At 46.1% G+C, this 25,530-nt stretch overlaps 3 protein-coding genes and 1 pseudogene across 3 annotated transcripts; 1 reads left to right on the forward strand and 3 right to left on the reverse strand.

Annotated features, from left to right (window-relative positions):
- Positions 1-8,402: 8,402 nt before the first annotated feature.
- On the reverse strand, positions 8,403-9,559 carry LOC117839968 (chlorophyll a-b binding protein, chloroplastic). The gene is made up of 2 exons (XM_034720415.2): positions 9,343-9,559; positions 8,403-9,260 (listed from the first exon to the last, which is right to left on the reverse strand). Exons 1-2 carry the CDS (start codon positions 9,474-9,476, stop codon positions 8,609-8,611), a joined length of 786 nt encoding a protein of 261 aa, XP_034576306.1. The 5' UTR covers positions 9,477-9,559; the 3' UTR covers positions 8,403-8,608.
- An 849-nt stretch (positions 9,560-10,408) lies between these two features.
- On the forward strand, positions 10,409-14,631 carry LOC117837425 (guanine nucleotide-binding protein-like NSN1). The gene is made up of 8 exons (XM_034717047.2): positions 10,409-10,772; positions 11,549-11,687; positions 11,775-11,948; positions 12,039-12,253; positions 12,739-13,003; positions 13,198-13,377; positions 13,451-13,662; positions 14,096-14,631. Exons 1-8 carry the CDS (start codon positions 10,506-10,508, stop codon positions 14,450-14,452), a joined length of 1,809 nt encoding a protein of 602 aa, XP_034572938.1. The 5' UTR covers positions 10,409-10,505; the 3' UTR covers positions 14,453-14,631.
- Positions 14,632-16,135: 1,504 nt separating this feature from the next.
- On the reverse strand, positions 16,136-19,988 carry LOC117837424 (uncharacterized). Its single transcript, XM_034717043.2, has 3 exons — positions 18,475-19,988; positions 17,535-17,710; positions 16,136-16,989 (listed from the first exon to the last, which is right to left on the reverse strand). The coding sequence occupies exons 1-3, from the start codon at positions 19,724-19,726 to the stop codon at positions 16,408-16,410; spliced, it is 2,010 nt and encodes a 669-aa protein (XP_034572934.1). The 5' UTR covers positions 19,727-19,988; the 3' UTR covers positions 16,136-16,407.
- A 127-nt stretch (positions 19,989-20,115) lies between these two features.
- LOC140221206 (uncharacterized) lies at positions 20,116-24,878 on the reverse strand (annotated as a pseudogene).
- Between the last annotated feature and the right edge of the window lie 652 nt (positions 24,879-25,530).

The following is a 25,530-nucleotide window of genomic DNA, read 5'->3' on the forward strand; positions in this document are numbered from 1 at the left end:
CAACATTGTGTGTTTTGTGTAATTATAATTCAGTCCTTAGTTTATCCTTTTTTATGATAAAAAAAAAATGCTTGTCCCATACGCATGGGCATGGTGGTAAGTTGAGTTTAGTATTACGTGCAGTTAACCTACAGAAAGCTTGGTAGCTGAGCCTTATCTAGCTCTAAATTAGCCTTTCATGCATCCAAACTTACTTGGAGCCTTGTGACCATCTCTTTGTTTGTCGTGGAATGGTTATTAGCCAATAGCAGGCCATAATATCCAACCATGTACTGCTAATTCCCTGCTACGATCCTGGCCGTACGTACCAAACCTTTCCATGCTCCAACAATATTTTAATTCACTGCGGCTGCCGCTTCTATTCCTGGCCTTCAACTTGGCTGCAACTTGCAGAGAGAAGATGACCATGACCATAACAGTAACAATTTAATAACCATACTCACCTTAACATTCTAGAGAGAGAGAGTGGGGGAGTATGTTGGAGGTAATTTTTTTGAGCTAGCAAAGATTGATGGGAGCATTGACCTGTGTTTAGTTGAAAATGTATCTGGGTTGGGTTGGATCAGGAGAAAATATTCCTCCTATATACGTGTTGGTTGCATTCCTCGAAATTGGTCGGACCACACCGATCCAGTTCTTCTCCATTGGCTTGTCCTTTCCTCCGTCAGTGGCGCGGGGAAGAGGAGGAGGATGGCACGGTGCCAGCCAAGACGAGGAGGATGGCACGGCGCCGGCCACCTAGGGAGCGCCGCGGCCAGCCGGCTCTGCCTAGGGAGCTCCGCGGCCAATCGGGCAGCGCGGGCTCCGCCCAAGCGAGCTCCGCTACTGGGACGATGGGCGTGGCGGCGCGGGGATTCCGGTAGGGACGGACGGCGTCGCTAGCGGGGAGCAGAGGCGGGGCCTGCAGGGAAGGATGAGGCGGAGCCGGCGATGTTGGCTGGGCACCCTCAGGCCCACTAGAAGACTTGTACGGACCCGATTAGGGGAACGTACCCGAAACCTTCTCGGACATGAAGACTACTCTGCAGGACGCGTAGGCTTCATGGAACCCCGAAGACTAGTCGGGTCCAAAGGACACTACTCTACCGAGTTAGAGTAGGACTTTGTAATATACTCGACTAGGACTCCTGCCCTGTAACCCTGCTCCCCCGACTATATAAGGGAGAGCAGGGATCCCCTCCAGACAACAAGTGCAACTCAACACAAGTTCAATACAACCAACATACAGGACGTAGGGTATTACGTGATCTAGCGGCCTGAACCTGTCTAAATTGTGTTCCTTGCATCACCATCGACTCCTTGATTCTCGACGACACCCACCACACAAAAGACCACCTTGGGTACTCCCTAGGCGGGTTGCCGATCTAAAACACCAACAGGTGGGGAAGAATGGAGCAGAGGCAAGTGGAGGCTCGGGTGGAGAATGAGGAAGAAGATAAGGCAGGAGAAGAAAAAATAATACAAGAGAATGACAAGTGGGCCCCACTATTGACATGCGGGCTTCACAATTTACTGTTGCTAACGGTATTAAAATAGCATCCATCCTAACCCTCTCAACCTCTCCATCCAAACAAAAAACTAGAACAAACCCATCCCTCTAAATCAAACAAGAGATAGGTTGAACCCAACCCAGAAAAGTGGGATGGACCCAACCTATTCCACTTAGTCCCAAAACCAAATAGGGGTGATTGGTTCGCTGCATGACCCTCCGTTTAGGCTCCACGCATGCGAGCTCGACTCGAGCTAATTGGTTACCTAGGTTACTGTTGGGCCTAGCCCGCTGCATGCAAAAAGGGTCCCGGAGCCTGACTCCTGGGGTGCGGCTAGAACCTTCATTTCCCGGAGCCAGGCTCGCGTGATGCGGCGGCGAGCGCGCAGCCTAATTTCTAGAATAGGGCTGCGGGCGGGAGGGCTTTGTTTGTGCATCCTTTTCCCGCTAGGATCGGAAATCCTGTATTTTCCATATCCATACGATCGAGTCCTTAGGTTTCCGAAATAGTGTAATGGAAAAAGAAGTGCTTCGAATCATTGCTATTTGACTCGGACCTGTTCTGAAAAAGTCGAGGTATTTCGAATTGTTTGTTGACACGGACAAAGTAAGGGAAAACCTCTGAAAGAATTTCCGATCCAAAGGACTCTCCGCTACCGGGCCTACTCCTGGAAGACCCGCATCATTGGCTGGTAAAAATTTTTGGCATTGGAATAGGGCGAAAACTAGATGCGCGTGTGCACGTGGGAAGGTTTAGGGTTACCGCCCCGATTTCGCACCATCCGCCACCCATAAATCCTCACCGCTCTCTCTTCCCCTCACGCACTCATCATTTTCATCGTCGCCTAGCAGGTGAGAGCCTCACATCTCCGATTCGTGTCCCCTTCTCTATTCCTCTCCTCTCTCGGTTAATCTGTGCAGGCTCTAATCTGTGTTCCTCTCCCCTTTCTTTCTTTTGCAGGGTAGAGTTCTTCACGAATCTGTGCTGCAAGGTAAGTGATTTCTCCACTTCTCTCTAATTTTTCTCTTTTCCTTAACCCTATACTATGTGAAAGGTCATCGATTCCCTTACTTAATCATCTCAAATATGCAGCCCCCACTAGATCTGCGTTGTGGTTGTTTAAAGGTAAAAATCATACTTTTGTGGCCTTGGATCTCGATTTGTGCTGCCGTGTACTTGTATTTCAGAAGCAAGATGAGTAGACGAAGTGTATTTTTGTGCAGGATTTCAAATCTAACTCTCCTCTACCTCTACATGTTGCTGATCTGTTCGTTGACTGGTTTTCTACTGCTTGTGTTGCGGTAAAAAAAAAGCACTTACCCCTCTTCCCAACTCCTCTCTTCAAATCCTGTGGTTGCGCATATATGACTATACGGTGCTCTAAATGATTTTTCTGTGATGGAAATGATGATGGATTCGTATTATTCATGGTTGATGGCAACTCTTATTCTGAGCATACATGTCCATGCTGATGATTTGTGCTATTTAATCTGAGCATAGTTGTCCATGCCAATGATACCTATGATATTAATATGAGCACACTTTTTCATGTCAATGATGCATATGATATTAATCTGAGCGCACTTATCCATGTCAACGATGTCTGCTTATATTAATATGAGCATACTTGTCCTGTTAACCATGCCATTTGTGCATTTTTGTGCAAACAATAAAGGCTATGTTACTTGTTATTTATATAGATGGATCTTGAAGACAAGAGTCACTGTCATGTACGCATTCTTCCTAAATAGGATTAGAATGGGTCAATGCTCATGACCTCGGATTACTTATACCCCAATGAGTGCTATGGATGAGGAACGACAAAAAAACTTGGATAAAATTTATAATTGCAACGATGTAAAGTGTGTAAACATGCTTCGCATGAGAAGAGCTCCTTTCTATCAGCTATGCAATTTGCTTAGGGACAGAAACTTGCTTAGAGACAGCATACATAGCAGTGTAGAAGAGCAAGTTGCAATGTTTCTTCATGTTGTTGGGCATAACCAAAGATTTCGAGTTATACACCAAAATTGAAGTAGGTTTGTAGAGACAGGGAGTAGACATTTCAAAGAGGTGTTGTATGCTATTGGTGAACTTAGGCATGACATGATATGATTAAGCCTCCATCAAAATGAGACACCTCTTAAGATCAGAAACAGCTCAATATGCTATCCATATTTTAAGGTAATAAAATACTCAGTCTTACAAACAAATGCTGCATACTTGGGTGCATATTTTGTAACAAAAATTGTTGGGTTTCATATAGGATTGTGTTGGGGCAATAGATGACACTCATATCTATGCTAGAGTCCCATCCAAGATGCAATCAACATTTAGGGGTAGGAAGCACTACCCCTAAATGTGCTAGCTGTAGTTGATTTTGATATGAAATTCACATATGTCTTGGTTAGCTGGGAGAGATCTGCACATGATGCCACCATTCTAGCTGATGCACTAGAGAGGGATAATGGGTTAAGAGTTCCACAAGGTAACGAACTTAATTGGTTACATAAATTAAATCACAAACTAAATTACATTAGGACTAATATGTGTTTATACTTTTTTAGGAAATTCTATCTAGTAGATGCTGGATATACATGTCGTCCTGGATTCCTTCGTCCTTACCAAGGGACTAGATACCATCTAATGAGTTTGGTGGTAGACTATCCAACCAATCTAAGGGAGTTGTTCAATTTGAGACATTCAAGTTTGCATGTAACCGTTGAGAGGGCATTTGGGGCTTTGAAAAATTAGTTCCGTATTATCGACAGCAAACAATTTCATCCATTCAAGACTCAAGTCAAATTGGTACTTGCATGTTGCATTTTACACAATTGGATACTTGGGCATGGAACAGATGAGGTTATTCCAATTGAGGCCACTTGAGAGCCCAACAACAATGGCTCTCATGGGCATGGGGTTGGCCTTGATAACAACTCAGCATGAGCTACAATGAGGGATGATGGGCTAATAACATGTGGGTGAATAGGGTCACGCTCACATCTAGTTTCATGTAGTAGGATATTGCACTATGTATTCTGGATTTCGCACTTTGTACTTTGCTTTCATTTCTAGACAAGTTGCTGTGATGATTATTTAATTCCACTTTTAGTGCAGTGACCCTGATGACCTGCTGGTGGCTTCTTCTGGTGGCCTTGTGCTGTCCTGGTGGCTTATTCTGTGCAGTGAGGATGATTCAGTCATGGTGCCCTTTTGCGCATATCATGTAATCCTACATTCTTTTATGCAAATCATCTGATTGTGCCTTCAATTGCGCAGTTGATCTGGTCCTGCCTTTTGTGCAACTAACTTGCTCTCTCATTTGGTAACTATAGACTATAGTTAGTAATTGACTATATATGGCACAATAGTTGTTGCTGTCTATTCTACTATGTTTACATTTGTAACTAAGACGTGTGCTTGAGACGCTTTCATGGATGAACCTTGATGGTGTGAAATCATGACAACCTGGTCATGTTTTTATTTTAATCTGAGCATGTGTCCATTCTTATGATGTGGTACTACTATTCTGAGCATATGCCCATTGCCAATGATGATGCATTCTATAACTTTTTATCCAGCTATTCTTGTTGCTGTGTTGACTTATTTGCACTCTTTTTCCCTATGTTTTCTTTGTACCTAATAACATCTCAACTTGATTTGATCTATCCTGAGCATATCTGTCCATTGCCAATGATGCTATGTTTTTTTTGCAGCTATGGCTTGGTATGTAGTAACTGCTGGGCGCCAAACTAGAGTTTTCTCCACCTGGAAGGCGTGTCATGCTCAAGTGGATGGTTTCAGGGGAGCATGCTACAGAAACTGTAAGATGAGAGGAAGCAATGGCAGCATTTTATGGTAAGAAAATTGAACCAAGAGAGGAGCATGCTACAGCTGAACCAAAGTTGAAGAGGGTCGTTTGGGATTTTAAAGATGCAATCATACTATTAGAGGCTACAGTAATATTAGTTCTTGCAGCTTTGCAAATTTTCATAATACTTAGTTGAAATGTACTGTTGTTTGAGCCTCAGGGGCATATGGTGGTGAGGGCACTCCCAATGGAATAAACCATCGTAGTTTCCATTGTCTAGGATATTGTATCAAGAAATCATCCTTCACAATGCAATTTTTTTATCTAGAGTCTAAATAAAAATCCAACCAATCATTCTCCTTCTAGTACCAGATCCTCTATGCATCATGTAAAGGAGCTCGAGTGACGAGTAGCAGCGGTGCAAGCGCAAAGGATCCGACAGTAAGCAAGAAGAAACTACTTGGGTCTCCCCAATGCATATTCGTTGGTTTCTTGGCCCATCGGTATGCGTGAGGACGTGATTTCCTCTCCAGAAAATGGTTTCTCTCTCTCCATGATAAATCTCCTGCCACGTCAGCAAATTATTTAGTTAGCATGATAATTAAGAGGGATAGAAACTATCATCAATGTCCCATTGGAACTGCCTTGACCTGACCATTTGCATGCAAGAGGTGGCTGGAACATTTATATTGCATCTCTCTTTTGAACTGTAAGTACAACAGTGCAACCCATCGGTATCTTGCATACGCATGTGTGGTCTGGCTGACATGAAACAAGTACAAAACATACGCATGTTGCATGCGCCGAGCCTGTCCCTGGTGCGAGCCAGGCTACGCCGGGAAGGTAACCAATCAGACCCTAAAGCGCCGCCCCTTCTCTCTCGTGCATGCCTAGCTAGCCACCGCCCCTCTCTCTTCAGTCTCTCTCTCTAAGCTGTCGACATGCTTTCACGGCCGGGCGAGGGGGGCACAGTCTCCGGTGCAAGCCAACACTTGCTAGAGGACGAGAAGTCGAAAGGGAAAGGGGGAAAGAGTTGCTCCATCAACGTGCATCTTTATTTCTTTCTGTCTGCTGTCATTTTGACTGCTGCGCTATATATACATGATGTACTACGTGCGCGTTCGCTGCTATAATTATCTGCTGATTATTATGGGCTGTGAACTCTGTAGAGATTAATTTGCTAATAATTATCTGCTCGTTGGAGTTTCCCGTACGTGTCTCCGTTTCAAATTACATGCAATTCTGATTAAGTCAAAACGATCTACAATTTGGAGCCTCCGCAGGAACAGAGGAAATAGGTGATGATTATTACCGTGTTCCAAAGGTGACCTACAAGGAATAATATACTTTTTTATGTGTCAATTTGTCTAGTTTCGATCAATATATAGCAAAAGCCGTAACGCACGCAAGCGCACATCTTGCGTGCAATTGTGCCGTACACGGAGAAATGACACATATATAGTAAAGTGTAAACCTAAAAGCCCCTCGCTTTATAAAAAGTGAAACTAAAGGTGATGGATAGTTTTTTTTTATAAAAAAATCGTGATGGATAGTTTTGTTCGTGTCTCGAGGAGGATGTGTCCTAGTTGGTGGGGGAGTATCTAGGAAAATTTGCATCCATAGACCATGCATGGCTGATGAGCTGATAAAAAAAGATGCGGCACGTACCTCCATTGGGATGCTTCTGCCTGCATGCCTGCGTGTGGCACTGTGTGTGAGGTATGCAGTGCAGCTCTCGGTAAGGACACTCCGCAAGCTGCCCAACCCTATCCGAACTGTACCTCATGTGGCGCATTAGGTTAGAGAGAGAGAGTCAGAGAGATATGTGACCTGTAGCTCATGGCGCATTAGGTTTGGAAGAGAGAGATCAGAGATCTAGCGGGGTTGTTTGTTCCTGCGTTGTGTCGTCGTCCCACAACCGTACATGCGCTTCGTGTTGACAGGTGCCCGGCTCTTCCTTTGACCACGCATGCGGGGAACGTCTACGTGCTTGTCCTGTTTGCTTAGACAATGAACACTTGCATGCATGATATGGTGTGAGCTTACATTTGTGTATACTATATATTCATGTCATGGACCACCAACCAACTAGTGGTTATGCATTAGAAATTTTGTTAGACGACCAAACCATGCATGAATTTATGTATACGTGCCACATCCTTAATCACCGATTGTTTCGGCTGGGGAGATCCACTCTTGACTCACCGAAAGCACCAGGCTTACCCAAATTTCCATTTCACAAACGGAAACATCCATTCTTTAGTTGTTCCTTTTTTTTACAGGGAAAAAGGGTTAAACGAGAAGAGAGGTAGGTTCAAAAGCATCGATGATACCTAATAAAAAACCTGTAGCCTAGCTGAGAAAACGAGCGAGCTGAGGCTCCTCGTACAGTATGGTACAACCAGCAGGTAAAAAACAGAACAAGCCATAGGCAAAATGAATTGGCTGTTCAGCCGATCCATCTTTTTCCTTGCAGTGTTTCTAGTCCATTGCTCCTATCTTCAATATCAACTGCGTCTTCTTCTTCAGAAGATGGCTCTCAGTCACGGTGATCAGCAGGGTTTCGAGAAGGATGGCCCGCGGGCCGTGGTCATCCGGCAAGTGACGCCAAGTAGTAGGCCGGCGCCCCCTCAAGCATCAATCACCTCACGGCCCAATATCGTAAGAAGCGTACAAAGAATTTCACAAAGAGGGTGCTTTATTAGTTTTTTTTAAAATCAAACCATGCTCTGTTTCGCATACAGCAATGTAAGTACAACCATCTATATATTTGAATCATCTATAAATTTATTATGAGTTCTCATCAAAAGTATTTTAAACGTCAGGTGCTCGCAAAGTAAATGTTTCAACTATATACATGCTCAACTAGTCATATAGCTACCGAATTCGCTATACCTCCGAGATCTGTGTTTCTTGTAGGGTCAAAAATAGAGGAAAACGTGATGTAAGACGAGGTATGGTAAACTATGCCTGAATTTTAGTGTCTCTAAAATGCAATGTCATCACTCTCTACTTTCTTTGTTTGAGAAAAAACAACGTTGTTGCGTGCACGAGTGTGTCCCATGAGATAACTAACTGAAGATCGATCTGACAAGTGACGGTTCACTCACGAATGGTACACCGTTGCATTGATTCATCATCAGCTGACATACGCATCTGTGCTTAGTTTACAATAATTTTACATCGTCGGGCACGTCCAGGCAGCTGCTAGCTGGTCTGGTCTGGTCTGATCTGACGAGCTCACGAGCACAAAGCAATACGCTGGCGCGTGCAACTACTACACGCCTACTCACGAGCAGAGGGCACATCACTTGCCGGGGACGAAGTTGGTGGCGTACGCCCATGCGTTGTTGGCGACGGGGTCGGCGACGTGGTCGAAGAGGTTCTCGATGGGTCCCTTGCCGGTGACGATGGCCTGCACGAAGAACCCGAACATGGAGAACATGGCGAGGCGGCCGTTCTTGAGCTCCTTCACCTTGAGCTCGGCGGCGGTGTCCGGGTCGTCGGCGAGGCCCAGCGGGTCGAAGGCGCCGCCGGGGTAGACCTTGTCGAGTCCCTCCCCGAGCGGGCCGCCGCCGACGCGGTAGCCCTCGACGAAGCCCATGAGCACGACCTGGCAGGCCCAGATGGCCAGGATGCTCTGCGCGTGCACCAGGTTGGGGTTGCCCAGGTAGTCCAGCCCGCCCTCGGAGAAGATCTGCGCGCCGGCCTTGAACCACACCGCCTCGCCGAACTTGACGCCGTTCTTGGCAAGGATCTCCGGGAACACGCACCCCAGCGCGCCGAGCATGGCCCACCGCGAGTGGATCACCTCCAGCTCGCGGTTGCGCGCGAAGGTCTCCGGGTCGGCGGAGAGCCCCGCGGTGTCCCACCCGTAGTCGCCGGGGAACTCGCCGGTCAGGTACGACGGCGTCTGCTCCGAGAACGGGCCCAGGTACTTGGGGCGGTCAGGGCCGTACCTGCACGTACGTAGCTGATGATGCGTCGTCCATGGATCAATCATCAAGAGACAAAAGCAACTGACGATGAGCATGCACGTACCAGATGCTCTGGGGAGCGCTCTTGACGGTGCGGCGCATGGTGATGCGGCCGCCGGCATCGGCGGCGGCGGCGGGGCGGGAGACCAGGGCCTGGCCGAGGAAGCTGGTGGTCTGGTGGAGCGCCGACGCGGCCATCTTCTGCGTGTCCGGTGAGCACGACGGCGCTGCTGCCTACTGGTCAGTCAGATTGTTTTCGGCTGATCGAGTGGTGGGAATTGCCGGCGAGGGAGGAGGATCTTTATACGGACGCCGATTGGCGCGCGGCGCGATCGACTGGTGGTCAAGCGGCGCGCCACGTCGGCGCCGAGCCCATTGGCTGCCGGCGCGCGCCGCTGGATATCGCGCGCCCGGGCGCCCAATGGCCGGCTGCCAGGTGGAGGCAAGGATCGCCTCGCCCAAATCCAACGCTATCTGGACCAAACAGCTCAGGCATCGCACTCGCTGAGTCGCTGTGCCACGTGTAGAGTACTATGTCTCTGCGTACTAGCCGTTGTGTTTTGTTACTCCTCCTTCCCTCTTGTGTGAAAATGTTTGTGAAGTTGATGTTCCGAAAATATCGTGATCCTTTGGCTCAAAAAGTTACTTCTAAAGAACTTTGTAAACTATACCACTATCCTTTTGGTTCAGATAATTGTCTTCAGGGGACTTTGTAGATGTGCATTAAGAAGATGCTTAGATAAGCTAATGGACGAAAATTTACAAGCCAAAGGACGAATTTTTACAAAACATGTCCAACATTTTCATATTAACTTAAAATTAAAAATGAATGAGCGATTTTGTGACAGAAAAACACATTTAAACTTTTCAAACTCAAACCTAATTAAACACAACAAAGATAGAAAAAAAAAAGGTGAAAACTGCGATGTAGCTCTAGGATATATGTCGTACTCGGCGGACTTCACATGAGCCGAACATTCGGCCTGTTCGGAAGGTCCACACATGGGCCGAACATTACGCCTATTCGGAAGGTCAACATGGGCTGAATCATTTGGCCTATTCGGAAGGTCCACATGGGCTGAACATTCGGCCTGTTCGAAAGGTCTACATGAACGATGGGCCGATGCCGCCAAGCCACAAGCCCGCAACCACCTTCTTCCCCGACTCCCCCAAGGTCCGCCAGCTCCTCCCTTCCCTCTCTCCCCCTCTGGAAGCGGCGGCGGCGAGATGGGGAAGCAGAGCAAGAAGAGCAAGAGCAAGCGCGTCACGCTGAGCCAGAAGCACAAGGTGCTGCGCAAGGTCAAGGAGCACCACCGCAAGAAGCGCAAGGAGGCCAAGAGGGAGGGCAAGGCGGGCCAGCGGAAGAAGGTCGAGAAGGACCCCGGGATCCCCAACGAGTGGCCCTTCAAGGAGCAGGATCTCAAGGCGCTCGAGGCGCGCCGCGCGCAGGCGCTGCAGGAGCTCGAGCTAAAAAAGGAGGCGCCCAAGGAGAGGGTATGCCATGCCTGCCCCGCCCCGCCATACCTGCCTTCCATGATTCCATCTGCTGTTATCGTTGGTGATATGCATGCTGTTAGTTTGTGTCAGGACCCAACAATAGTATACATTCAGTATTACAGCCGAATTCATCCTCCAGTTGGTTTGATTTCATGGTGCAAATAGATGCTTCCCTAGATTGGTAGTTGGTTTGCAATGTGAATATGGCAATCGCTATCTTCAGTTTGGGTTCGACAATTTCATCAGATTCATTGGTGAATAAATTTTGTTGTGCAGTTTTGGATAGCACCAACTCAGATGTGGACTCAGGGCACACAAATGTAGACAGTGTATCATTCAGTAGATGGCCTGCTATGGTTGGTGTCTGTCTTGATAGTTTCAGTTCTAAGTTTTGTCATCTGTTACAAAAAGAAAAAGAAAAGAAAAAAGTAGTGGAAACCAAGACTGCTCTCTTTATAAATGTATTTTGGTTTGTGAAATTTTGACCATTGTTTTAGTGGTTGGGTCTGCATGGTACTGAGTACTGTAGGATGGCGCTAAATGTATTGCCTGTAAAACTTTTGCATTCACTCTGTTAGGACCATGAACTTGCCTTATGCTGGATTGAGCAATGATCAAATATTGCCACCCTTTGCGAGGCTAGGGAGATGAATTCTGTGTGGTTTCTTCCTTTAAGGTTCATTTATGTTCTTTGTTCAATATTACAGATAAATATATTTCTTTTTCCTTGTGGTTATTGAACGATGATACACTTCATGCGCTCCTTTTTTCAGGCTCGGAAGAGGAAGCTCGGATTGCTTGAGGATGAGGGCATTGCTAATTTGGCCTCTACGGCTTCTGCGCAGGGCAGTGAGTTTGCAAAAAAGGATGCAGCAAAGGAGAATGCTCCTTTAGAAGTGGCAAAGAGCCATGGTAAATTTCTCATCTCCCATCGGTGATTTAACTTGCCTACTTCATGCAGTTACATTAATTGACTAAATACACTAAATGTGTCCCCAGATCATTCAGAGAGGTCTTTCTACAAGGAGCTTGTTAAAGTAATTGAAGCTTCCGATGTGATTCTTGAGGTTCTTGATGCGAGGGACCCGCTGGGAACCCGTTGCATTGACATGGAAAATATGGTTAGGAAGGCTGATCCAACTAAACGGATTGTTCTACTTCTGAACAAGATAGGTATTATGCAGTGCTTTATTGAGTTTAGATTTTACTCTTATGGCGGTCTATGTCTTCCTACATCTCAAATTTCTGATTCTTGAATTCTAGATCTTGTTCCCAAGGAGGCAGTGGAGAAATGGCTTACATATCTAAGAGAAGAAATGCCAACAGTTGCATTTAAATGCAATACCCAAGAACAGAGGACCAAGCTAGGATGGAAATCTTCAAAACTTGATAAAACAAGCAACATTCCACAAAGCAGTGATTGTCTTGGTGCTGAGAATCTAATCAGATTACTCAAGAATTATTCCAGAAGCCATGAGGTAAAGATCCTGTCGTTTTCGGAGAATGTTTACTTCTAGCTTCAGTCATCTCTTATCTAGCCCACAAGTTGATTATTGGCTTCTTTGATAATCCTTATTCTGCATCATTCTATGCGCTTCATCACCTGACTTCATTATGATTGGACCATCGTTTCCAATACTTTTTTACGTGTCCTACTTGTGTGAACGATATTACCATGTGTGGAAAAGATTAATGTAATCCTTTTGATCTTCAAGTGCAAACTTCCTAAATTTTGTACCCGAACCTAGTGACTCAATGTGTAGTAGTTTGACTTTTATCAGTATCTTATTGTGATGGTTCGATTAGTGGTGTTTCCCTTCTTCTGTTTCTAGCTTCCTGTGCTTCAGCATCTCATACTTTTAATGCTCCTGTAGCCATTTACATGTGCATATAGAGTTAGTATCTTTTTTTTTGTGCTTTGTTTTCCCTTTTTGGTTAAGTTTTGTTATTGGTGTGCTTGCAGCTCAAACTGGCAATTACGGTGGGTATTGTTGGGCTTCCTAATGTTGGCAAGAGCAGTCTGATCAACAGCTTGAAGAGGTCCCGAGTGGTTAATGTCGGTTCCACTCCAGGGGTTACTAGATCAATGCAAGAAGTTCAATTAGACAAGAAGGTGAAGTTGTTGGATTGTCCTGGTGTTGTTATGCTCAAATCTTCCAACAGTGGTTTGTCTGTAGCCCTTCGCAACTGCAAAAGAGTTGAGAAAATGGAAGATCCAGTCAGTCCTGGTAAGCGCTATTTTACATGTTTCTCTGTCATTTCTGTTAGGTTTTCTGATACTTTTCATTTTGTTCTAATTACTCTTGATATTATTTATTATTTATGTATTATTCCATTTGATAATTAGATAGTACATAATGTGACTAGAGGTGCAATACTTGACATGTTCCATGCTTTCTCTCTCTATTTTTAATGCTTCTAGTTAAGGAGATCCTAAGTCTTTGCCCACATGAGAAGCTGCTGTCTCTGTACAAGGTGGCAAGCTTTAGTTCAGTTGATGATTTCCTTCAGAAAGTAGCAACACTTCGGGGGAAATTGAAAAAGGGTGGTGTAGTAGATGTTGAAGCTGCAGCAAGAATTGTGCTTCATGACTGGAATGAAGGTATGGTTGATATTCTGTCATCAACTTTGTTAATTCTTTATTGTTTTTAGTGACCTGACCCCCTTGTTTTTAGGTAAAATACCATATTATACACTGCCACCTAAAAGAGATGCTGGGGAGGACTCAGATGCAGTGATTATTTCAGAAGCTGGGAAAGAATTTAATATTGATGAAATTTACAAAGCCGAGTCTTCCTATATTGGTGGTCTAAAGTCTATTGAGGCTTTCCATCATCTTGAGATTCCACAGAATGCCCCACCTGGGATCGATGAAGAGATGTTAGAGGTAATATTTTTTTACCATAGTGGTTTTCCCTAAATTCAGCTCATATTTTTCGTGTGGTAATCATCAGTATAAATTTGATATTGTTACTGCCTCCTCTTAATTTCTACGATTTTGTTCCTTGTGACTACCAGTTCCTTGTAAAGCTGAAGTAATTGTTTCTGTGAGTTTGTGTTGTGTGGTTGCTGTGTAGTGGTGTGGTCTTAGCTCGACATGCTCATGTTAGGATGTTTTTCATTGGTTCTGTTTTTTCAGCAGAAATTTTAATCATCTATGAATAATGCTTTTGTACTCATGAACTATCATGATGTTAAAAGTTAGCGCATGCTCTTCTGGTGAGAACACTCTTGGGAATTCTCTGAATGTTTTGTTCTGTTCTGCTTTGTTGCAAATGAAAAATCTTTCTTTATGTATACTTCTTGTCTTCACTGAACAGGATGGCAAGAAGCAGAGCGAACCTGTCCAGGAAAGCCGCGAGGAGTTGATGTCTGATGCAAACAACCGGGAAGGAAGCAAGGCAAGCAGTGCTAGCACACAGCACGACAAGCTGTATACCGCCGAGGGCATACTCGACCCTCGAAAGAGAAAAGCGGAGAAGAAACGGCGCAAGGCAAACAAGTTCAGCGTGCTGAATGACATCGATGAGGACTATGATTTCAAGGTAGATTATCAAATGAAGGACGCGGCAGCCGATGGTGAGGACGATGAGAGCAACGAAGCAGCGGCTGATGGTAAAGATGGAGGAGATGAAGCCAAGGAGAATGACCCGATGACTGGCATCGATGATGCGTGAAACAATGTAGCCCCTTCTGTGTATTGAGTTCCAAAAATGAGCAGCAAGTGGGGAGTTGCAAAATTGACCCACAAAAGTTTTGTGCTCAGTTTGTTTGACACGAAAGTTCCAAAAATGATACATGTTAACTGTTGAACCTTTATTTGAAATGAGAAGATAAGTAGGCTTGTGTGTGTTCACGAGGTGTGCATTTTCTGTTGGGTAACATGGTGATAAAACACCTAAAAAGATGGTAACTGTTCTTCCAAAAAGGGGGAAAAAAAGAGAAGATATCTTCGGGAATTCCTCAACTGCTGAATTTGATGACATCTCGATCATCAAATTGGCTGCTCTCCCAGAAGTACTGCCGGCGTCCCCGACGACGGAAGAAGTCGCCGTCGCTGATCCAGAGCGCCTTCCCCAACCGCCAACCGGCCGAAGCAGCCGACTCGAAGCGCCGCGACCTGATGATACCCTCCTCACCGCCGCCGACCGCAAGCCCCGGAGCTCCTCCCACCTGTTCGGATACCACCACCTCTGATGGCGGATCAGGATCTGATACCCAGAGCGACCAACAAGTTGGTCCAGGGAATATCATATCTGAAAGCGTCGTCTCCCTCGTTTCCTACTTGGGAACCTTGATCCTATCCGAATGCACAGGCATACTCAACGAGGACCTGTACGATGATTTCACCACCATTCTGACTTCAGCCAGCAGCTTCGTTAGATCGATTGGCGATGTCGTCGAAGACGTGGTGATCAAACTGCGGCTTCCCGACAAGGAGATCGCCAGAGGCACGCTACACTACCACGAGCCTGAGCATGATCTTGCCGTCGTCGTCGTGACCCGTGCCCACCGTTTCCAGCGGGCGCATCTCAAGTCCACCCCCTGCATCTACTGCATGGAGGTCGAGCCCGATCTCGAGGTGGTAGCCGTTGGGCGTCGCTTCGAGTCTGGTACGTTGGCGTCAACAGGGCTTTGATCGGTGCTCCTCTAGTTGATGCTTGATTCCGGAGGCCGCTTTGCTGGGATGAACTGCCAGGATCACGATGGCGAGATGACTGCGTCCCGACCGAAGAATCAAGTTCTTGAGTTCTTGGAGCGTGCTGTTCACTAGGCCTGCTGTTCCTCCTGAGCCTCTCTATTACGACATGCTAAACCACGAGATGGAGCTCGTCCATGGCGGAGATAACTCTTGTCTTAAGGATAGACGTACGGGCCAGAATTTGAATTAGACTGATTTGTTGGAAGCTTATTGGTGCAAAATTGCTGCCTCGTTGTGCTTTCTACTTGCTTGATTGGTGCCAAACTGCCAATGCTTCAATTTTGTGCTGTGCTGCCACATGAATAAATTGATAATGTACACACCCTCATAGCGGCTTGGTGAAAATGCATACAGTATATGTGTGCTACTGCTACTATATGTGAATTGTGCACGCTTGTGCGTGTTGGTGTTATTTACATGAATCTAATGTTTGCAATATTTTGTTATACTGGGCAGCTAGACATGTTTTAACAAAAAAAAAAGGACTATTCTGTGTGCTCTGTGTCTAACATCTGGGATTCTGGGGTATCAAATTCAATCTCAAGTTTTGTTTATCTGCTAGTAAGAATCCGATTAAGAAATTCCACAGTAGAATAGGTGCCGTGCCATAGAGCAACCAACAAAGAGTCAAAGATTAACAGCTTGAAAAAGAGTCATGTAAAGTATACAGTCACGGCTGCGATTCAGGCTTCAGTAATGTCAAGATAACTGCACATACCATATATACAAGACGTAATCCGTAATCCATGGCAAGTTTTAATCAATACATGTCTAGTATGAAAAGCTAAGCAGAACCAGTCAGCACTGAACAACTTTCTCTTCTATTTTCGACGATCAGTTCAGGAAAACGATCATTTCGCCAGCTACTACTCTAGTTTTTTTTAAAAACTATTACTACCACTCTAGTTTCAATGACGGAACACTGGTACGTCAAGGCTGAGAACGGTCATACGGACCAAAATATGGAGGAGCTCTGGTACGGGCTGTGAATGGCGCTCTTTGAGTTCCTGAAAATGGTTGGCCACACTGATTGTGAATTCCTGGCCTGACATATGAAGATAGCCTCGGGCGTTTATTCCGTTCCTGCTGTCTCTGCCTGCGTTGACTTCTCTTGCGATTCTTATTATTCTTTTTTCTCCCTTTTCGGTTTTGCCACACCCACCCTTGTTCTTGTCGATTTTGAGGGTGCTGTTGCTGCATCTCATGTGGCTTCTGCTGCTGCTGCTCCTCTTCTGGCATTTGGTGCAGCTCTTGTGGCCTTTTCTGTTGCTGCTGCTGCTCTAGTGGCATTTGTAGCTGCTCGTGATACTGCTCTTCTAAATTGTGCTGCTGATGTGTGCTTGAAATGAAAGCTGAAACACCTGCTAGACTTTGCTGCTTGTTTGCATACTTGTGTAACAAGCAGGTAATTTCTGCCTTGATGCTATTACGATGGGCAGCATCTATATTGCACCCATCAATTGCGCTCCAAGAAAATATTAGAGCATTGACCTTCTTTGCCATCACTTGATTCTGCCCAAGGATTTTGCAACAGCGTTAAAACAGTTGAAAGTATTATATGTCTATACCAGTATTGAAAATATTACAGGAGAAGGGTTTTTTTTTTTGCAAGAAAGGAAGGGGTTCTATAATTTTTTCCCCATAAAGTGAGCAACACAACTTTTAAGGGAACAGGTATATGATTGCAACAATCAACTGGTCCACTACATACTAATTTCACTGCTTTAGAAAGAGAAAAAACAAAAATACATATCATGAACGATTTATCATTTCATTAAGAAGAAGAATGGCATCCAATATCTGACCCAAAAGGACCCAAACCTATATCTGGTGGGGGTGCACAGCCAAACCTAGTTTTAGTTTCTCAACTGACCACTTTAAGACTTGTGAAAATTGAGCTTATGAAAAGCATGAAAGTGTGCTGTTTTTTTCCTCCAAATCCAGAACTTCTTAAAGTTAAAAAAACACTACTACAAGTGCTAAAATAGATAAACAATCGATTTCATATAAGTTTGATTAGCATAACAAGACATCCTTTCCAAAGAAATAGAACTAACCAGAGACTCCAGTGTATAGCTTTCTTTGCTTAGTATGTCTTCAGCAGTCTTCTTGGCATTCTCAACATAATCTTTCATGATGGTAAGTGGAGGATATTTGTGAGTCAAATTGAAAGTATGTGCCAATCTGATAGCATCAAGTGGCTGCCCATTTTCAATGAAATGATTGATTGAATCTGCAAAAGGATGAATTAAATATTACTCACAAAACTTGGTAAACCAATAGGATAGTGGTATCCTTCCAGTTCCTGAGTTCCAGAAGCTTTCTAAGTAATTAGCATAATTAATATTGAGGTTCAAAATATGCTCCACAACACGCAATAACTGCAAACACAACACTGGAAGAAAAAGCAGTGACAGATAATTTTTGTTGTCAGATATGAGAAGTTGTTCCTAGATTAATGTAGAAGCTATAGTAGCTTGAGATAAATCATATATCATCCAGGTGATGCTGTGACTGAAATATGACATATTATCAGTAATAATTAATAAACAAGCACAAATACTTGAGCGACTGAAACTTCAATTTGACCACTGCATCCATAAATGTGAATTTCTCACTGAAAAAGGAAGGAAAGTACATATCACTACACAGGAAGGAATGAATTGAAATACTCTGCAATTTGCTTCTCAATGCCACTGCAATCTGCAATCCAGTTCTAACTTCGAGTAGCTAGAGATTGGCACCTCATTAGCGTTTAAGCTAGAGTTTATGGATGCTACGGTTCATGCTTTAACTTTGGAGAGGTTAAAACGTGGTTAGCTGGAGCAAGCTTATGCAATTCTGAGCACTGTGATTTCTGAATCACAAGTTAACTGCAACATACAGGAGAACATTCATCTGCACGCATTGCGTCATCTGCACACATTGCGTCATAGCATAGATTAACTACAACATATGAGGTAGACAAATTCAGCTGTGAGATTCGTGGAATCATACCAGTCATCTTCTCGATCAGGCCAAGACGCTCGCAGAGCTCAACGCAGTTGTTCTTCATCTGGGGAGCGAGATTGCCAAAGAGACAGGTGATCTCGTCATCATCGAACTCCAGGGCAATGTTGTACGAAGCAACGAAGGTGAGAAGGCCCCATCCGGCCATCCGGCTCATGTCCCCGCAACTCCATGGCTTCCCGACCACCATCTCCTTCCAGTCCCTCGCCACCCGCTCCGCCTTCACCAGCGCGTCCGCCGACGGCGCGGCGAGGCGCGGCGCGCACTCGATCAGCGCGACGCAGTTTTCCCAGAACCTGTTCGTCTTGCGCACCGCTGATGCCAGGAATTCCCCGACGGCGCGGACGAGGAGGGCGTGCGGGTCCGCGGCGCCGAGCAGCGTCGGGAGGAACTCGCCCCGCGCGCGGAGGGAGCTCCTGCCGCTCAGGCACAGCAAGCCCACCAGCGCGGAGGGGTACGCCGCGACGGCTCTCGTCGGAGCCGCCTCTCCGCTGCCGACGGCTGTGGCGCGCTGACGCGGCAGCTCCCCCTCCTCCGGCTCGTCGTCCTCGACGCCGTCTCGGTCTGCGCTCGCGTTCACTGCCTCCTCCGCCTCCTCCATCATCATGTCGATATCGCCGTCGCCTTGGCGGGGAGACGCCGCGGTCGCGCCCATGGCATCGTCCTCCGCCTCCTCGTCTCGCTCCGGAGACGCCTCGATCGCCACCTGCGCCGCCTTCTCGTTCCCCGCTTCGTCACCTTCTCGGTCGCCGTCGGGACGCGCACTGGATGCCTCCCGGACCTCCCCCTCCTCCACCCAGCGTTCCCGGTCCAAGGACGCGTTCTGGCCCTCCTCCCCTTCCTCCGCATTGCTTCCTTGTCCCTCCTCCCACGCGCCGCGCTCGCCACGGCGTTCCCGGTCCTGCTCCTGCTCCTCCTCCTCCTCCAGGTGCTCGACGAGGTTACCAGTGGTGGCCGGGCCCGCGGCGTGGGGGGAGTCGAGCTCGGGGCCGGGCTCGAAATGGCCGAAGCGGGCGGCGACGGAGGCGAGGTGCGCGTCGAGGTCCTCCCAGCGGAAAGGGACGGGGACCGGGGAGCAGGCGGCGAGGCGGTCGAAGGCCTCCCGGAGGCGGCGCCTCTTGGCCGGGAGCGCGGCGACGGCCGCCTCGAGCTCCGCCTGCGTCGCCATCGCCGCCGCGGGAGCGGTGGTGGTGGGAACCGGCGGCAGCGACGTGGGCGTTGGTTGGGAGGCGGACTGCATTTCGCTTCGCGTGAACACACCCCCTCCACTTGGGTTTTCGGTTTTGGGCCGGCAACGCTACAAATACAATAAGCACCGTCCGATTCGCAAGACCCCTGCCACTGGACCATGAGCTGTTCATTCCATTCCATGCCACTCCGGGAGTGATTTTTTTGCCCATTACGTGCAGTTACCGGACAATTAGAGGATCAAGCTTTATGATGCCAAGAATTCCAATTGAGATACCGAATCAGGATCATTCCGGACTGCTTCGTCACGTAAACCAAACAGGCTGTACGTTCTTCAACAAGAGCAACGCGAAGAGATTGGCGACTGCTCCAAAATTGAATGCATATGTTGCGAATAAAATTGCCTTCTCAGTACGGGATTCTCTATAACAACCGAAGAAAGAAAACACTGGCAAAACAAAACAATACCAGGCTGTATCATTGTTTTTTTTTTCCCAGGGAAGGACCCTGCCCGAATTTCATTGCTTTTGGGTACAAAAATTACCAAGTTCGACACAGTTTCTAGCAAAAGATGTTAAACCAACTACGAAAACCCGAAACCCCTATCCAGAATGCAACATGGTCAACAAAAGGACTCCCTCCGGCGTGCAGCAGAGCGCAAAGGGCTCCAACTCCACGGGGCAAACCTTCCGAGACGCTCTACACAAGCCGGATCCCCAAATGGCAGATCACAGCCAAAAGACGGCTGTTTCATTGTGTTACTAGGCAATCCAATGCTGAACGTCTATGCTATCTGGGACAGAACGGAGGTTGAGGGGGTGCTCTGAGTTGCGGTGCCGATGGCCTTCCTTGAGCTCCAGGCCAACCGGGCTGGGTCGGGTAAACCTGAACTCTAGGCATAGCAGCATACAGTGGACAAACAAAGTTTTGGATCTGAGGTACTTTTGGAACCAGAGGAAGGGCAGGTGTTGGTAGTTTAAGAGTAGCCTGCCTTGGACGTTTGATATGCTGCTGCTGCTGCTGCTGTGTCACTTGCGCCTTATTTTCTTGTTGATGCAACTGAAGTTGCTTCCCTTGAATTAACTTGTTTTGATTCAGTTCCAGCGCCTGCTTGTCTGTGGCCCCTCGAAGCGCTCCTGCTCTTCTTTCTTGCACTTCTTATTGCTCTGCTTGCACTTCTTTGCATGTTGACCTAACATATATTTAATATCTGCCAGGATAGAACTGCTCGCTAGAATCAACGAGTTCCTTCTCAGCTAGATGAAGTGCAACCCACAGAGTTTTTTTAACTTCTTTTGGCGTAGCCAAGTCCTGCACATAGGTAGATGCAAAACCATCAAACTAACAAACAGCAAAGTAGAAGACCCACCTCTTGGTGAGGTGGTGGAGTTTTGAGAGTGAGAGTCCACCCACTACGATTCAAATCCAGAGGCCACATCATAAAAATAAAACTCGACTGGCGTGAATGACTATTAAAAACAGCGGTGATAAAAGGACTCCCTCCGGTGTGATATGTGGCACACTCATGTGCAATGTGAGTGTGGTATTTATACATGCACAAGTCTTCCCTGCTTCCTTGTCATTATAAACAGAGGGAGAAAAAAAAGAAGAAAATAAATTAATATAGTTGACAAGCAATCAGATTTGTTGGATCAATATACATTTATATCTACAACAGAACTTGTTCCAAAATTCTTTAGTCAGGTAAAACTACATTGCTATGTAAAAATTAGAAAATTACTACCCCACCAAACTAAAGGTAATCACGGAAATACTTTTGTTTTTAGAGTCGTATAAGGGGTAGTGCATACCAAAGAAGTCTGGATGACCTTTTTGATCAATCCCTCCAGAAGAGAATGTAGAGGATACGTGTCCTCCAAACTAAAAGCTTGTACCATACGAAAAGCTTCGATATGTTGCCCATTTCCAATCATATAGTCAATTAAATCTACAGAAAAGATGAAGGCAGGAAGAAAACGTTAATAAGCAGGCCACCACTTGCACTGCAAATGAGGCAGAGACATGGAGATAAATGTCTACAGCCCTGCTAAAATAATAAGGAAATGCATACAATATAGAGGCTAGTAAAATTAATAATTTAATATTGTCTAGCAGCACATAAAAAAGTCCAAATGATGGTTCAGCAGTAAGCATACAAAATGCATTAGAGCAGCATACTGATACAGTTCCTAAGCAAGCTATAGTTTCTACCTCAAATTCACCAAAGCATATTCATATAAATTATACCATTTGGGCAGATATCATGTGAGATTCAATCGATTAAATGAAATAGTTTTTGTTCAGAGAATTCAGGCTTTTTTCACACATTGTATTTACAAATCACAGGCTGGCAGCAAAGGGAAGCATGTAAACACTCCTCCAGGGAACAGCCTCATTAAGGCACAACACCAAAGAACCACACGGTGAACATAGTTGTTGCAAGTGCTTTCATGAAACACTCTTTTTTCAGAAGTCTAGCAGGCTCCAGATTAGTGACAAGTATATTTTCATATATCATTAAAATAATCATTGGATGCTATTGTATATATTCTGGACTGATCTTTTATACTTATATTGACTATTAAACATGGTGAATCCATTGGGATTCATCAAAACACCCCATTAGTGGCCAGGCACATCTTCGTATATGTCCAACAACTCAACAAGAAGCACAATGAGTGTCAAATAGAATTTAAGAATTCAAAAAGAAGATAGGCAACTTTCTTCAGTGTTTGATCTGAAATTCAGGACAGAAGGATCAGAATGTTTGAGACCTACCACCTGGTGATGCTTTGAGATGTGGCTATCAATGCTGAGATAAAGGTGCTGTGTCTACAAAGTTGAAACAAAAAATGTGTGGAGACTCTTTTTTTTTTAAAAAAAAAGTGGAGGCTAGAAAGCTTTACACTAGTAAGTAGTTTAATAACTGCTAAATTTTTGTTATGAATAGTTACAAAGTATCAGAGGATCACAGACACAGATCAAACACTGCATGACCAAGCAGGCATTACTCAGGAATACATGCAAACTGATTATGCAAAGCAGTGATAAATAGCACCAGGTGCAATAAACATTTAAGAGTTGTAGAATACTAGAGATGCCGGTAGCATCAAATGCTCCTCTTTCTGCAACTTTCATAGCTTTGCTACAGATTTACATTAACTGCTGCCATAGGATTTGAGCTTAGTTTTTAGATGTACATCTGCAACATTCTACCATGTGCCTATGTAGTACAAGATTAAAAACTAACTTGCTTGAACCATAAGAAAACTCTGGATGGCATGATTACAGCCTTCACAATTGGTTTTTGTCACACAACATTTCATTATATCTATTATGAACAAACAACCTGCTTGCAAGAAGTATTTCCCATGCTTTTGCAGGAATGTGGTCATTACTAGCCAAGCTGCTATGGTGCTGTAATATGAACATAAGGCAAAAAAATTGTAGCAGCACTTTCACTCAACCTAGCTTGCCAGGCATTATTGACAAGTCTATAAAAATGACAATCCTGTAAATTGTAACATGTAGCACATCAAACATGGAAAATGAATACATTGTTCATTTCCATGTCTTTTTGGTTGTTCAATGTAGCCAGAAAAGCAGTGTTAAACTTATGCATATGGAGATGAGAATTGATAATATCACAATATCAATATAGCGCGAATATGTGATATGAGCTTGTGTAGAATTGCAGAAAGACAAAACATCAAACATACTATAACTAAGAATGAAGAAAGATAAATCCATACCTGTGATCCTATCTGTGAGCCCAAGATCCTCGCAAAGCTTGACAGTGTTTTTCTTATTGTTTTTATGATGGACCATAGCAAAGATACAGATGATCTCATGACTACTAAATTCCGATACAATATTATAAGATATGAGGAATTGGAGAAGGCCCCAAGCAGCCTGCAGGTCAAGTTCCCCACAAGAATCCTTCCCATTGATCATTTCCTTCCAATCCTTTGCCACCATCTGGGCCTCCTCTGTTGTGTCTGCAGAAGGTTTGACAGACGCCATAGATAGCCAACAAATCAGCCTGACACATTTCAACCAGACCTTGGCGCACTTGAACTTCTTGCTGGATAGGAATAGCTTGACCACTTGGAGAACAAGTGCCGCTGGATCTGGGGCATGGAACATTGCGTCCAGAAACTTATTCTCGAGGACGACACTGACAGAGATCACGAACTGGGCCAGCACCCCCACGTCCACTCTCGCATGCCGCTGCAAGATCCTTCCTCCCACATGGAGGAAGCTTTCTAAGCTGTTTCTTAGTCATATTTACAACCATCTTCTCATCGGTATCCTGCTCCTCTTCTTCATCCTCCTGCGCATCATCATGGACCTCCTGCATCTCTCCTTCAGCCTCGTTGTCCTGCCCTGCAGATACCTTGGTAGCCACCGCCTCCTCACTGGCATCCTGCTCCTCATCCATGCTGCCCTTGTTATCGTCCTTTGCCTGATTGCCCATGTTGCCATTGGCATCCTGCATCTCTTTGTCAGCCTCCTCCACCTCTTCCTCTTCTTCCTCCACCTCCTCCTCCTCTTCCTCCCCCCCTTCCTCTTCTTCTTCTTCCTCCTCCTCCACCACTACCTCCACTTCTTCCTCCACCTCCTCCTCTTCTTCCTCTTCAACCTCCTCCACTTCTTCCTCCACATCCACCTCCTCCTCCTCCTCCTCCTCTTCTTCTTCCTCCTCCTCCTCTTTAGCCCCTTCCTGGTTCTTACCAGTGTGGGCAGGGCGGGCGGCCTCGAGGACCCGGAGCTGTCGAAACCGACTCGAGATGGAGGAGTGGACGGAGGAGACGTGGGCGTCGAGTTGCTCCCATGTGAAGGGGAGGGGGTAGGGCGAGCAGGCGGCGAGGCAATCGAAGGCCTCGCGCAGCACTTCCTTCTTGGCGGGGAGCTCGGCGATGGCCGCCTCCAGGTCCTCCGTCGGCACTATCGCCGGCGCCACCGTCCCCATGGCTGGGTCGGGACCCGCGGCGGCGGCGGCAGAGGGCGAAATTTACAGCATAAGGTTCCAGGACTCCCAAGTGGTGAAATTCAGCGGTGCTCGCCGCCGCCTCGCCACGCTAGCGCAATAGCGGTGAACACGGCTGCGCTTGGGCCTTGCCGGAGTTGGATCTGGCTCGGCCTCGCCCACCGTTTCCCCATCTGTTTTCTTCATTTTTTCCCTTTCTTTTTAATATTCTGTAACCAACTTGTGAATGACCTCGGTATTCTTGTTTCAGCAACTAGCGACTGCAGCCGCTATCGGGCCTTTGATCCCCCAAATGGGCCTCCAATCTCAGCTTAGAGTTCACTGTAACACGATTTTTTCTTTTTCCCAGGTAGTTTTACTGCTCTGAACAACAAGAGCTGTTGAGTATCCCAGTTCTCAGAACACTTCAGTGACCCACAGACGAATACATACAGGGAGGTTAGAAGAAATACAACTCCAGTAGCAAAGAAACCAACCAAAACACCCGTCTACTTCTCTGAACCGAGCCCCTACGGCCTAACCTGGGTTTCACTCAGCTGCTGCTACTGAGTATAGAACTGTGGATGCTGGTAGGAGGGGTTCAAAGGTCCTACGTACCCAGGTGCTCCAAGTTGTGGCGCGGGCGGCTGCGGTGAGCAATGAACTCCAGGCCAACCTGTCTGGGCGGGGTAACCGTGATGGACTCCATGCATTGCGGCGTATGGTGGACGGCCAGCGTGGCATCTCAGTGGCACGTTGGGAGAAGCCTGTGCAGGTACCTTGGGAGTACGTCGCCTCGACCGTTTCGAACGTTTATGCTTGTTCTGCTGTTGCTTCTCTTCCGGCTTATCTTCTTGTTTCCGTTGCGGCTTGTTTTGTTTCTTCTG

The sequence above is a fragment of the Setaria viridis genome, chromosome 9 (assembly GCF_005286985.2).
Source record: "Setaria viridis chromosome 9, Setaria_viridis_v4.0, whole genome shotgun sequence".
Lineage (NCBI taxonomy): Eukaryota > Viridiplantae > Streptophyta > Magnoliopsida > Poales > Poaceae > Setaria > Setaria viridis.